At 46.0% G+C, this 14866-nt stretch overlaps 1 protein-coding gene across 1 annotated transcript in view; it reads right to left on the bottom strand.

Annotated features, from left to right (window-relative positions):
• LOC132818635 (probable voltage-dependent R-type calcium channel subunit alpha-1E) overlaps positions 1-14866 on the bottom strand; it is a 270545-nt gene that overhangs the window by 18320 nt on the left and 237359 nt on the right. Inside the window, exons 6-10 of the mRNA XM_060829646.1 lie at positions 14366-14469; positions 13446-13561; positions 11023-11090; positions 5214-5221; positions 4624-4736 (exon numbers count right to left, since the gene is read on the bottom strand). Coding sequence (XP_060685629.1) covers positions 4624-4736; positions 5214-5221; positions 11023-11090; positions 13446-13561; positions 14366-14469 — 409 coding nt within the window. The remainder of the gene's footprint in view (positions 1-4623; positions 4737-5213; positions 5222-11022; positions 11091-13445; positions 13562-14365; positions 14470-14866) is intronic.

Here is a 14866-nt window from a genome sequence, read left to right as displayed (position 1 = left end):
GATCTGGTTGGGAGGGTGAATAGCTGTTAATGGAGACTGTTAGTGGCTAATAATAGGCAGTGTGTATGGCAGACTGTGTGATAACAAGGCCAGGTGTGTCTGGTAGGGGACTGGGTCATGGGGGAGTTCAGGCCCTAAAATTATTGAAATCGATATTGAGTCTGGAGGGCTGCAGTGTCCCCAAGCAGAAAATGAGGAGTTGTCCTTCCAGCATGTGCTGAGCTTCACTGGAGCACACTGCAGCAAGAGGTGGTGGCAAGGGAACATGGTGGCCTGTTAAAGGGGCAGGCAACTGGAAACTCAGGCTCTTTTTTTGCAGGCAGAACGTAGAATGCAGTCGACTAGATTGTGAGAAGTGCAAGCAGAAATGCTGCTTCATCTGGAAGGTATGTTTGGGCACTCAGATACTGAGGAGGGAGGAGCTAAATGGGCAGGTGTTAGTCTTTCGGCAGTTGCAGGGGAAGGTGACATGGGGCGATGGAGGGGGGCTGGAAGTAAAAGAACAGTGGATGTCCCGGAGGGAATGGTCACTGCGGAAGGCAGACAAGGCAGGGGAGGGGAATTTATGTCTGGTGGTGGCATCTCGCTGGAGGTGGCAGAAATAACAGTAGATGATCTTCTGCATGTGGATGCTAGTGGGATGGTAGGTGAGGACAAGAGGAACCCTCTCACTGTTGCAGGAGTAAAGAGAGGTGATGAGGGTGAAGTACGGGAGATGAGTCGGACCCTGTTGAGGGCCAGGTCGACAACACTGCTGGGGAATCCTCAGTTGAGGAACAAAGTGGCCAGTTCAGAGGCTCCCTTGTTGAAGATGGCCTCATTGGAACATTTGCGATGGATCAGAAGAATTGGGAGAATGGAATGGAGTCTTTACAGGAAACATGGTGAGAGGAGAATTGTCCAGGTAGCTGTAGGACCTGGTGGATTTATAGTGGATATTAGTGACCAGCTAATCCCGAGAAATGGAAACAGAGATGTCAAGAAAGGGAAGAGTGGAGTCAGAGATAGACCAGGTGAAAATGGACTAATAATGAAAGTGCTGAAAATGTGTTGCTGGAAAAGCGCAGCAGGTCAGGCAGCATCCAAGGAGCAGGAGAATCGACATTTCGGGCATGAGCCCTTCTTCAAGAAGGGCTGCCTGACCTGCTGCACTTTTCCAGCAACACATTTTCAGCTCAGATCTGCAGTCCTCACTTTCTCCTAATAATGAAAGTGGACTGATAATGATTCCTCGTTCCTGAAAGTGGCCACACAAATAGATAGGATGGTAATGAAGATGTACGGCATGCTTGCCCTTATTGGTTGGGGCCAATAAGTGTGATGCTGGAAAAGCACAGCCGGTCAGGCAGCATCCAAGGAGCAGGAGAGTTGACGTTTTGAACATAAGCTCTTCATCAGGAAGGGGCCGAGAGATAAATGGGAGGGGGATGGGATCGGGATGGGGGGAAGGCAATAGGTAGATGCAAGTGGGGATGATAGGTCAGAGCAGAGGATCGAGTGGATAGGTGGGTAGGAAGATGGATAGGTGGGACAGTTCAAGAGGGCGGTGTCAAATTAGAGGGTTGGATCTGGGATAAGGTGGGGTGAGACGAGTTAAGGAAACTGCTGAAATCAACATTGATTCCTTGTGGATGGAGGGTCCCGAAGGAGAAGATGAGGCGTTCTTCCTGCAGCTGTTGAGTGGCTAGAGTTTGGCGGTGGAGGAGGCCCAGGACTTGCCTGTCCTTGGCAGAGAGGGAGGGGGAGTTGATGAAATCGGCCACAGAGCAGTGGGGTTGTTTAGTGCGTGTGTCCCAGAGATGGTCTCTGAAGTGTTCCGCAAGTTGGCATCCTGTCTCCACAATTTGGGGAGACCAGATTGCGAGCAATTGTGAGGTGTTTGGAGGTTCAGGGTAATCTCTGCTGAATGTGGAAGGATCTTTTGGGGTCTTAGATGGAGGAGAGGTGAGGTGAGGTGGGGTGAGGTGAGGTGAGGGGAGGTGATGGCACAGATTTTACACCTCTTGTGATGGCAAAGTAAGGTGCCGGGAATGGAGGGTGGCTTGGTGGGTGGGTGTGGATCTAATGATGAAGTCGCGGAGGGAATGGTCTCTGTGGAATGTTGAAAGGAGTTTGGAGGGAAATGTACATCTGGTACAGTCTGATTGTAGGTTGTGGAAATGACAGGGAATGATGCGTTGTATCTGGAGGTTGGTGGGGTGGAATGTGAGGACCAGGAGTGTTCTGTCCTTGTTGTGATGGGAGAGATGAGGTTCAAGAGTGGGGGTATGGGAAGTGGAGATGTGCTGGAGGGAACTGTTGACCATGTGGAAGGGGAGATTGCGGTCCTTGAAGTGGGAGGTCATCTGGATAATTAGAGTTGGATATTAATGAGAGCTGGACAGTATTGGTAACTGGATAACAACGAAAACTGGTTATTAATAATAACAATGCTATCTGGTTAATCACGATAGTAGCTGGATAGTAATGATAGCTAAATATTATTGATATTTGGATAATATTAATAGCTGGATAACAATGTAAGTGGGATATTCATGGAAGGTGGCTAACAAGAATGGCTGGATAGTAAATACTGGATAACAACGACAGCTAAATATGAATGATAGCTGGACAATAATGATAGCTGGATAACAATGAAAACTGGTTGTTAATGATATCAGGATAATATGCTAGCTGGTTAATCATGCTAGCTGGATAACAATGAGAGCTGGATAGTAGTGAAAGCTGCATATTAATGAGAGCTGGACAGCAATGATATCTGGATATTGATGACAGCTGAATAACAATGCAAGCTGCATATTAAAGAAAGATGGATAATAATGACGGCTAGGTATTAATCATAGCTGGATATTACTGATCGCTGGATAATATTAATAGCTGGATAACAATGCAAGTGGGATATTCATGAAAGATGGTTAACAATGAAAGCTGGATATTAATGAGATCTGGATAACAATGAAAACTGGATATTAATGATATCTCAATAATAAAGTTAGCTGGATATTGATGATAGCTGGTTAACAATGCATGCTGAATGTAAATGATAGCGGGATAGTAATGATATCTGGATATTAATGATATCTGAATAATAATTATAGTTGGTATTTATGAGAGATGGATACTAATGATAGCTGAATAATAATGGCATCTGGATAACGACAGCTGTATATTATGATAGCTGTACAATATTGATCGCTGGATAACGATGATAACTGGATATCAATGATATCTGGTTAATAATGACAGGTGGAGAGTAATGATAGCGGGATAATAGTGATCGTGGGATAGTAACGATCCCTGGACTAATAATGATAGCTGGATAATTACAATCCCAGGATAATAATGATACCTTGACCAATAATACCTGGATAATCATTGTACCCAGATAACAAAAAATCCTGGTTTAATTTGATACTGATTGAATAATGAAATTGGGACAATTAATTATCACTGAAAAATAATGATATCTGAATTTTTCATAAAAAAAACAGAATAAAAATGATACCTGGACTAACAATGAAAGCTGGATGGACTAACAATGATACATGGATAATAATTTCCTTTGGCTAATAATAATACTTGGATAATTCCTTGCTTGCCACTGAGGAATTGGGAGATGACTGAAAGATGAGGTTTAGTGGAAAGCAGAGATCTCAGATGATTCGAGGAATGGAGGAGTTTACAAAGGTAGGATTGGACATTGGAATGAGAATCTAAAATATGAAGGCATTTCCAGATTGGGAGTCATCGTAGGTTAGTGAGTGAATGGAATGGAGTATGAGTTCAGAGAGAGTCAACAGAGTTTGGTCAAAGTCTGGATTGAAGGTTTTGGAGTCATAGAGATGTACAGTGTGGAAACAGACCTTTGGTCCAATCCGTCCATGCCGACCAGATATCCCAACCCAATCTAGTTCCACCTGCCAGCACCTGGTCCATATCCCACCAAACCCTTCCTATTCATATACCTGTCCAAATGCCTCTCAAATGTTGCAATTGTACCAGCCTCCACCACTTCCTCTGGCAGCTCATTCCATACACGTACCACCCTCTGCATGAAAAAATTGTCCCTTAGGTCTTTTATATCTTTCCCTTCTCACCCTAAACCTATGCCCTCTAGTTCTGGACTCTCCCACCCCAGGGAAAAGACTTTGTCTATTTATCCTATCCATGCCCCTCATGATTTTATAAATCTCTATAAGGTCACCCCTCAGCCTCCGACGCTCCAGGGAAAACAGCCCTAGCCTATTCAACCTTTCCCTATAGCTCAAATCCTCCAACCCTGGAACATCATTGTAAATATTTCCTGAACCCTTCCAAGTTTCTCAACATCCTTCCTCTTCATATGTCAGTCCTGCCATCTCCTGAATCAATTTGGTAAATTATTATTGCTCTCCCATGTTCCTCAGATAAGGAGGACAAAACTGCACACAGTCCTCCATGGGTGGTCTCACCAAAGCCTTGTCCAAGTGCAGCAAGACATCCCTGCTCCTGTCCTCTACTCCTCTCGCTATGCAGGTGAACATACCTTTGCCGACTTTACTGCATCCTCCACACAGCTCATTGACGTTTTTAGGTGATGCTGCTCAGAGGCAGTGTGTAGGTGAGACATAGTCCAATACCTACCGACAGAAGAGATTTCAGTGTAGTGGTCATCACTCGATTCTGTATGGATCATCTCCATTCGTCCCTTCTTGATTGTTGCTCTTCTAAGGACTGAAAACAAAGGGTTAATTGATCTGACATGGAGCCCCACCCCCTCCCACTTTGGAAATCCTGGTGAAGTTATTGGGTGAAGCTGTCTGCTTCATCAATACGTGATGAACAGTGAGGGAGCGTGCCCGGGGTTGCATAGAACATAGAACATAGAACATAGAAAGATACAGCGCAGTACAGGCCCTTCGGCCCTCGATGTTGCGCCGACCGAATCCTACCTAACCTACACTAGCCCAATAACTTCCAAATGCCTATCCAATGCCCGCTTAAATGACCATAAAGAAGGAGAGTTCACCACTGCTACTGGCAGGGCATTCCATGAACTCACAACCCACTGTGTAAAGAATCTACCCCTAACATCTGTCCTATACCTACCACCCCTTAATTTAAAGCTGTGTCCCCTAGTAACAGCTGACTCCATTAGCGGTAAAAGGTTCTCAGTGTCTACCCTATCTAAACCCCTAATCATCTTATACACCTCTATCAAATCTCCCCTAAACCTTCTCTTCTCCAATGAGAACAGCCCCAAGTGCCTCAGCCTTTCCTCATAAGATTTTCCTACCATTCCAGGCAACATCCTGGTAAACCTCCTCTGCACTCGTTCCAATGCCTCCACATCCTTCCTATAGCATGGCGACCAAAACTGCACACAATACTCCAGATGAGGCCGCACCAGAGTCTTATACAGTTGCAACATGACCTCAGGACTCCGGAACTCAATTCCTCTACCAATAAAGCCCAGTACACCATATGCCTTCCTCACAGCACTATTTACCTGGGTGGCAACTTTCAGAGATCTGTGTACATGGACACCAAGATCCCTCTGCTCATCCACACTACCAAGTAGCCTACCATTAGCCCAGTAATCCATCATCTTGTTACTCCTACCAAAGTGAATGACTTCACACTTAGCTACATTGAATTCCATTTGCCACCTTTCTGCCCAGCTCTGCAACTTATCTATATCCCGCTGTAACCTACCACTTCCTTCCTCACTATCCACAACTCCACCGACTTTTGTGTCATCCGCAAACTTGCTTACCCAGCTTTCAAGCCCTTCCTCTAGATCATTTATAAAGATAACAAAAAGCAATGGTCCCAAAACAGATCCTTGTGGTACACCGCTAGCAACTGCACTCCAAGATGAACTTAGTCCATCAACTACTACCCTCTGTCTCCTTCCAGCCAGCCAATTCCTAATCCAAACCTCTAATGTATCCTCAATGCCATACCTCCGTAGTTTTAGCATTAGCCTACCATGGGGAACCTTATCGAACGCCTTACTAAAATCCATATACACAACATCTACTGCTTTACCCTCGTCCACTTCCTTAGTCACCTTCTCAAAGAACTCAATAAGGTTTGTGAGGCACGACCTGCCCTTCACAAAACCATGCTGGCTATCCTTGATCACGTTATTCCTATCCAGATGTTCATAAATCTTATCCCTTACCATTCTCTCTAAGACTTTGCCCACCACTGAAGTCAGACTCACTGGCCTATAGTTACTAGGGCTATCCCTACTCCCTTTCTTGAACAAGGGGACCACATTCGCTATCCTCCAGTCCTCTCGTACTATTCCCGTTGACAATGACGACATAAAAATCCAGGCCAATGGCTCTGCTATCTCCTCCCTAGCTTCCCATAGGATCCTAGGGTAAATGCCATCAGGCCCAGGAGACTTATCTATTTTCATCCTCTCCAATATTCCCAGAACCTCTTCCCTGCATATTTCCAGGCCATCCATTCTAATCATTTGTGACTCCATATTCACGTCAGCAACAGTGTCCTGTTCCTGAGTGAATACTGATGAAAGGTATTGATTTAGTGTCTCTCCAATCTCCTCCGCCTCCACACACAACTTCCCACTACTATCCTTGACTGGACCGATACCTACCCTAGTCATCCTTTTATTCCTGACATACCTATAGAAAGCCTTTGGGTATTCCCTAATCCTACCAGCTAAAGACTTTTCATGTCCCCTTCTCGCTTCTCTTAGCTCTCTCTTTAGATTCTTCCTGGCTACCTTATAACTCTCTATCGCCTCAACTGAACCTTCACGCCTCATCTTTACATATGCCGCCTTCTTCCCTTTCACAAGGGATTCCAATTCCTTACTAAACCACGGCTGCCTCACAAGGCCCTTTGCACCATGCCTGACTGGTACATACTTATCGAGGACACGTAGTAGCTGCTCCTTGAACAATCCCCACATCTCATTAGTGTTCTTCTCTTGAAGCCTGTTTTTCCAATTTTTGCAATGGGAGTGAATGTGGATCAGCTGTTACTATAGCATCACACCAAACTGAACGTGGCACTCAGAGTGGAAACTGCCACCTGCTTTCTCCCCTTTCACATGATAGCCCTGAGGAGGTGATGGTGGTCTTTTTTGATGAATGGTTTGACTCCAAGTGGTGACAGTGCTCCCCAATGTAACTGGTGAAGGAAATCCCAGTGCGTTGAGCAGGTTAGTGAAGTGTATAATGTGTACCCTGTCCGTCTCTTTCTCCAGCACTCATTACATATCCTGGCTGAACATTCAACCCCGGTCACTGAACATCATGATTTGTCACACACTGTCATTTCTCACACATCACAGGTGGAATGAAGTTAACTTCTTTCTCTCTCACTTTCGTCCTGTCTGTCTCTTTGCATCTCCACCCATTTTGTCTTGTACTGTTCACTGACTCCTCCTCTAACTGGGGCAGCACTGTGGCTCAGTGGTTAGCATTGCTGCCTCACAGTGCCAGGGACCCAGGTTTGATTCCAGCCTCGGGTGACTGTATGGTGTTTGCACATTCTCTGTGCGGGTTTCTTCCGGGTGCTCCGGTTTCCTCCCACAGTCCAAAGATGTGCAGGTTAGGGTGAATTGGCCATGCTAAATTGCCCGTAGTGTTAGGTGCATTAGTCAGAGGGAAATGGGTCTGGGTGGGTTAGTCTTCAGAGGGTCAGTGTGGACTGGTTGGGCCGAAGGACCTCTTTCCACACAGTAGGGGAATCTAATCTACCATTAGTGCCATCTTACCTATCTGAAGCTTTTCCACACTTCCTCATCTGAGCAACTGTCTCTTTAGTCTGTCCATCTCTCTCTCTCTCCCTCTATTCTATCTTTCCCAATATTTTCTTCTCTATTCCACCCAAAACTATCTCCATTCCCTCCTTTGTCTCTCTTCCCCTCCTCTGCTTGTCTGTCTGCCTCTCTCTCTCTCTTCCCCCACTCTCTGTCGCCCTCTGTTCCTTCTCCCTCCTCTGTTGCTATCACTCCCTCCTCTGTCACGCTCTCTCTCTCCCTCCTCTATTTTTCCCTCTCCCCTCTGTCCGACGCTCCAGTGAAGAAAGACCCAGCCTCTCCTTATGACTCAAACTTTCCATTCCCGGCAACATCTTGCTCCTTTTCTCATTCGGTTTTCTATCCGTTGCTAATTTTGTCATTTCTTTCACCTTTTCGTTGCCTCTTCCTACTGCCATTAAAATTAGGGCTGATAGAGCGCAGTTCCTGATCCTGGCTAGCAATGAGCAGACGGTAGTCGCTGCTGAGAATCTCTATTATAGTATTACAATCTCCATGGCAACTGATGACTTTTTAAGTTAAGAAATTCAGACTTCCAGATAATAGCTGAAAGAATGTCACAACAAGATTTCACCTGATGACTTTTATGACTGTTTACAGCAACAAAAGACTAAACATCATATTATTGATTAACCACTAACTTGGAGGCAACTTATACTCAAAACCACCAACAAAACATGGTTATGGTTGTTGGAGGTCAGTCCAGGACATCTCTGCGGAGTTCCTCAGGGTAGTGTCCTAGGCCCAACCATCTTCAACTGCTTCATAAACGACCTTCCCTTCATTACAAGGTCAGAGGTGGAGATGTTTGCTGATGATTGCACAACATTCAGCACAATAGAACATAGAACAATACAGCACAGAACAGGCCCTTCGGCCCACGATGTTGTGCCGAACATTTGTCCTAGCTTAAGCACCTATCCATGTACCTATCCAATTGCCGCTTAAAGGTCACCAATGATTCTGACTCTGCCACTCCCACAGGCAGCGCATTCCATGCCCCCATCACTCTCTGGGTAAAGAACCTACCCCTGACATCCCCCCTATACCTCCCACCCTTCACCTTAAATTTATGTCCCCTTGTAACATTCTGTTATACCCAGTTGTACCATTCGAGACTCCTCTTAAATTGAAGCTGTTCGTGTTCAAATTCAACAAGATCCGGATAATATCCAGGCTTGGGGCTGACAAGTAATATTCGTGCCACACAAATGCCAGGCAATGACCAGCTCCAATAAGAGACAATCTAATCATCATTGCTGACATTCTATTGCCTTACCATCGCTGAAACCCCCTCAAACTGAACAGGACTCACCATATAAGGGCGGCACGGTGGCACAGTGGTTAGCACTGCTGCCTCACAGCGCCAGGGACCTGGGTTCAATTCCCGCCTCAGGTGACTGACTGTGTGGAGTTTGCACGTTCTCCCCGTGTCTGCGTGGGTTTCCTCCGGGTGCTCCGGTTTCCTCCCACAGTCCAAAGATGTGCGGGTCAGGTGAATTGGCCATGCTAAATTGCCCATAGTGTTAGGTAAGGGGTTTATGTAGGGGTATGGGTGGATTGCGCTTCGGCGGGTCGGTGTGGACTTGTTGGGCCGAAGGGCCTGTTTCCACACTGTAAGTAATCTAATCTAATATAAATACAGTGGCTACAAGAATACATCATATTCTGGGAAATTTACCAACGATCCTGAGATAGCATCTTTCAATCCCATGATCACTTCCATCTAGAAGGACAAGAGCAGCAGATACATGGGAGCACCAAGTTCCCCTCCAAGCCATTCACCATCCTGACTTGCAAATGTATTGCCAACCCTTCACTGTCATAGAGTCATAGAGATGTACAGCACGGAAACAGACCCTTCAGTCCAACTTGTCCATGCTGACCAGAATCTGTCCTTAAGGGCATTGTGGGTCATCCAATAGCATGTGGACTGCAACAGTTCAAGAATGCAGCTCATCATTACCTTCTGAAGTGCAACTAGGGACAAGCAATGAATGCTGGCCCAGCCTGCATCATCTCCATCCCAGAAGGAGATGCCAGAACTCTTTTACCATGAAGTAAATGGATTTTAATGTACACCTATTTACACCCAACATTCTCAAACATTTGTTGGGCTTTGGAAACTCTCATTTCATCCACCATGAGCAGATAGGCTCCTGTCACTGGCCCCAGATGTAAACACCTTGCACTGTCTTCGGTGTAAAGCCATTTAATCTCCAGCAATCGAACCAGCCAGGCTTGCTGTCAGTCACACTTCAGAACAGATCACGTGGACCCTTCTCTTAGTCTTAAAGGCACAATCCCAAAACATAATGGTTGTTACAGCAGTTGGTGCAACTGAATACCACTATTATCGTTACACTAATAATCCAGGAGCCCAGGTAACATTCTGGGGACCTGGTTCAAATCCTGCCACAGCACATGAATCCAATAAAAATCTGGGATTAAAAATCGAATGAGAACGTTGCTGATTCGAATGGGCAGCACGGTGGCACAGTGGTTAGCACTGCTGCCTCACAGCACCAGAGACCCGGGTTCAATTCCCGCCTCAGGCGACTGACTGTGTGGAGTTTGCATGTTCTCCCCGTGTCTGCGTGGGTTTCCTCTGGGTGCTCCGGTTTCCTCCCACAGTCACAAAGATGTGCGGGTCAGGGGAATTGGCCATGCTAAATTGCCCGTAGTGTTAGGTTAGGGGTATGGGTGGGTTGTGCTTCGGAGGGTCGGTGTTGGGCTGAAGGGCCTGTTTCCACACTGTAGGTAATCTAATCTAATAAAAACCCATCTGCTTCACTAATGTCCTTTTGTGCAGGAAATCTGCTGTCCTTACCCAGCCTGGCTTCCATGTGACTCCAGACCTACAGCAATGTGTTTGATTCTTAATCACCCTCTGTGTAATCAGGAATGGCCAATAAATGCTGGCCTGACCAGTGCCACCTACATCCCATGAATGAATAAAAACAAAATCCCACTGAACCATCCAAAAACGGGTTTCACTACACACAGCCCCAAATTCTTCCATCACAGTGAATAAGAAGCTTTGACTTTTTACAGCTCGGTTCATGATGGTTGCAGGTGCTCAAGATGGTGAAGTACATTATCCAGAGCGAAATGTAATCAGAACAGAGGCTGTGGAGGTTGGATAGCCAGATCTGAGCAGGACTCCCCCCCACCACCTCCTTGCTTTGGGTGTACAGGGCTCTGTTGAAGGGCTGGTGTATCAGCAGGCAGAGAAGAACAAGTGTCTTACCATCCAGTGCAGATTTTTCCCCAGCATTTTTATTTTCTTCCAACAGCATAACCTCCTCTGTTGGGGAGAGAAAGATACAGAGAGATGGATGCAGTTAGTCTGAAACTTCACAATGGGTCCTAGCATCCCACATTCAGAACCACTGACAATCCGACTGGTCCTGTCCTGAGTTAACATCGATACACGTGTCAAGGTTTTGGATTTGATGTGGAGGTACTGGCATTAATTTTAGAGGCTCAGTATCAAGAGGTAGATTATGGGCATGGGAGCTGGGGGTTCAGTGATTACAAAGGTCTTAGTAAGTTTTGAGAAGATTTGTAGCTCGGGTTGAGGTTTTGGATGTAGGTTTGCTCGCTGAGCTGAAAGGTTCATTTCCAGACGTTCCGTTACCTTACTGGGTAACATCTTCAGTGGGCCTCAGGCGAAGCAATGCTGAAAATTCCTGCATTCTGTTTATATGTCTGGGTTTCATCACCAACCCAAAGAAACCCAGACATATAAATAGAAAGCTGGAATTTTCAGCATTGCTTCGCCAGAGGCCCACTGAAGATGTTACCCAGTAAGGTAACGGAACGTCTGGAAATGAACCTTTCAGCTCAGCGAGCAAACCTATATCCAAAAGATTAGAAAGGTTGATGGATTTACATAGAGACATAGAAACTTGGAGTAGGGGTAAGTCATTTGGCATTTTTCAGCCTGCTCTGTCATTTAAAATTATCATGCCTGTTCATCCAACTCAGTACCCTGCCCCCACTTTCTCCTCATACCCTTAGAGATCTTAGGACTAAAGGGATCAATCTAACTCCTGCTTGAAAACATTCAATGTCTTTATGTGGCAGTGAATTCCAGAGGCTCACCACTCTCTGGGTGAAGACATTTCTCCTCATCTCAATCCTAAATGGCCTATCCCGTAACTTTAGTCTGTGATTCCTGGTTCTGAATTCCCCAGTCATTGGGAATTCCTATATTTACCCCGTCTCATCTGTGAGAATGTTATTGTTTTCCAAGAGGTAGCTCCTCATTCTTCGAAACTCCAGTGAATATAGTCCTATCTTACAGTCCCTCTTCATACAACAGTACTGCCATCCCAGCAATCAGTCTGGTAAACCCTCATTGCACTTCCTCCATAGGCAGAACATCCTCCCCTGGAGGAAACTACACTGCACACGGTCCTCCAGATAGAGTCTCACCAAGGCCCTGTTCAATTGCAGCAAGACATCCCTGTTCCTGTACTTGAACCCTCTCAATATGAAGGTTAATGTACCATTTACCTGCTGCAGCTGTATACTTACTTTCAGCGACTGGTGTATGAGAACGCCCAGGTCTTGTCATGCCTCCCTCTTTCCCATCCTATCACTATTCAGATAGACTACATTCCTGTTTTTGCTCCTAAGTGGATAACTTCACATTGATCCACATTAGGCTTTATCTGCCATGCATTTGCCCACTCACTCAATTGGTTTAGATTTCACTGAAGTGCCTCAGCATCCTCCTCACAGCTCACCTTCCATCCCAATTTTACATCATCTGTAAACTTGGAGATATTACATTTTGCTGCCCATCTAAATCAGTAATATATATTGTTGAATAGCTGGGGTCCAAACACTAATCCCTGACATAACCCACTAGTCACGGGCTGACCCTTGGAAAAAGACCCATTTATTCCTACTCTTTGTTTCCTGTCTTCAAACCAGTTCTCAATCCATGTCAGTACACCACCCCCAATCTGCCATGTGCTTTAATTTTAATTTGGGGCAATGAGGGGTTGAGAGTGTGAGGGGAATCAGATCTCAGAAATTGAGTTTGACCCTTTCTGTTCAGATGGTGGCATTAAAGTTAAGGCTGACATTAGGAGTGGAGATCACCAGGATTAGGTTCAGCACTGAGGCATTCAAGTTAGTCATTAGAGTTAGGTTTAATTTGTTAGGAACTCTGTTGGATCATTGAAGTGATGGTTTAGGCTAGATAACTATGTTATGGGTCATTACCGTGAGGATTACGGTTTTATCTTTCGGGTTTGAGTTGTCTCACTTGGACTAGTGATTGGCTTGGAGATGGGAGTTGTGTAGACTGGTGCCTCACCAGGGGAGTCTGATCTTGCCAGATATTTGCCTTCCCTGGGATTAAAAGCAAGTGCCTCATCCCTCCCAACCTCGGTGACACTGTCCAGCAACCAACAATTCCCTCTGGAAGCCTCTGAGAACCATCTGAAGGGCTCAGGAGAAGTAAAAGATCAGCTTCAGCAAAGCCAGGGAAAAGTATCTCATGAACTCGTGAGGAAAACGAGGGCTCTGCACCTTGCGCTGTGGTTGCTCTTTTGTTCTGTAATGCGGTGAAACCGTCTCTTGTCAGAATCTGCCAAGGGCACACAGCTCACTTTGTGAGAAGGTTACATGCTAACTCAGCACTCACCGGCTTTGTCGATCCACGCTCGGTAACCGTTCAACTCCCGCTCGATCTGCTGCTGCCTGCGCAGCTTCAGGAACGACCTCCTGTTCTCCACCCTCTCCCGCTCCTTGGCAAATTCACTGGGGAAGTAGTGGGCAGTTAGGGAGGGGAAATCGTTCAGACAAGACCCCAGCTCCCACCTTCCAGTGCTATCGTCATGACATCTGCACCAGATGGAAATATATGAGGCATCTGGAGACTAACCTCCAGAACAGCCCCTGCTTTGCCAACACGTGAATAGGGAACACAGACTGACTACCTGTATTTAAACCCAGCTTCACATTTCAGCTCAGTTTCCGGGTTCTTCAGCTCAGAATGTGTCTATGACCCGCTTGGAAAATCTCACAAACTAAATGCCAATTACTTTGTTCAAGTTAAATACAAAGGTCTCTCTCTCTCTCTCTCCACACTGTCCCCCACCAAACACTTCCAGGGCAGCGACTGCTAAGGTTAGATACAGAGTAAAGCTCCCTTTACTCTCTTCCTGTAAAATATTCCTGGACCACGTTGCACTGCCCCACAAATGACACCACTCCAGACACCAGATTTCCCTTTGTAAATAATAACCAGTCTTATTTGGAACAGGTGTTGTTCTTGGACATAGTCATTGAGTCATAGAGATGTACAGCATGGAAACAGACCCTTCGGTCCAACCCGTCCATGCCGACCAGATATCCCAACTCAATCTAGGCCCAGTACCCAGCCCATCACCGGAGTTGGAGCTCAGTCTAAACTCCAAGAACCGGCACTGTGTCGGAAACTGAACTAAGAAGGTTTCTGCCTGGCCGGGCAACTGCAGATGGGTGTCCCTGTGCTGATGTAGCTCAGCTCAGGCGATAGCCAGCTGAGCGTCCCTCCCCAGTGGGGAATTCCGTCACACTTACCCAGACAGGACTCCAAGCACCAGGTTCAACACAAAGAAGGAGCCAATGATAATGAGCGGGATGAAGTAGAGCCAATTCCATGTCGCTCCTAAGGCATCATTTGTCTGCAAGAATACAAGAAGAAATTTCCGATTACAGCTGACCTCAATTGATTCTCATCAGCTCTCTCAGGTAGATGAGAGTGAGTTTTAATGGGTCCTGGTCAGTTGGAATAAGAGTGAAGTGATGGAGGTCTATTATCACTAGACCATTAATCCAAATACCCCAGAAATGTTCTGGGGAATTGGGTTCAAAGACTGCCAAGGCAGATTGTGGAATCTAAATTCAATCAATATCTGGAATTAGAGATTTAATGGTGGCCATGAAACCATTGTCCATTGTTGGAAAAACCCAACGGGTTCACTGGGTGGTACTGTGGCTCAGTGGTTAGCACTGCTGCCTCATAGCATGAGGGAACCTGGTTCAAATCCAGCCTTGGGTGACAGTGTGGAGTTTGCACAT

This window comes from Hemiscyllium ocellatum, chromosome 9 (assembly GCF_020745735.1).
Source record: "Hemiscyllium ocellatum isolate sHemOce1 chromosome 9, sHemOce1.pat.X.cur, whole genome shotgun sequence".
Taxonomy (NCBI): Eukaryota; Metazoa; Chordata; class Chondrichthyes; order Orectolobiformes; family Hemiscylliidae; genus Hemiscyllium; species Hemiscyllium ocellatum.
The sequence above is the reverse complement of the archived record's forward strand: the minus strand, read 5'-3'. Positions and strand labels throughout refer to the sequence as shown.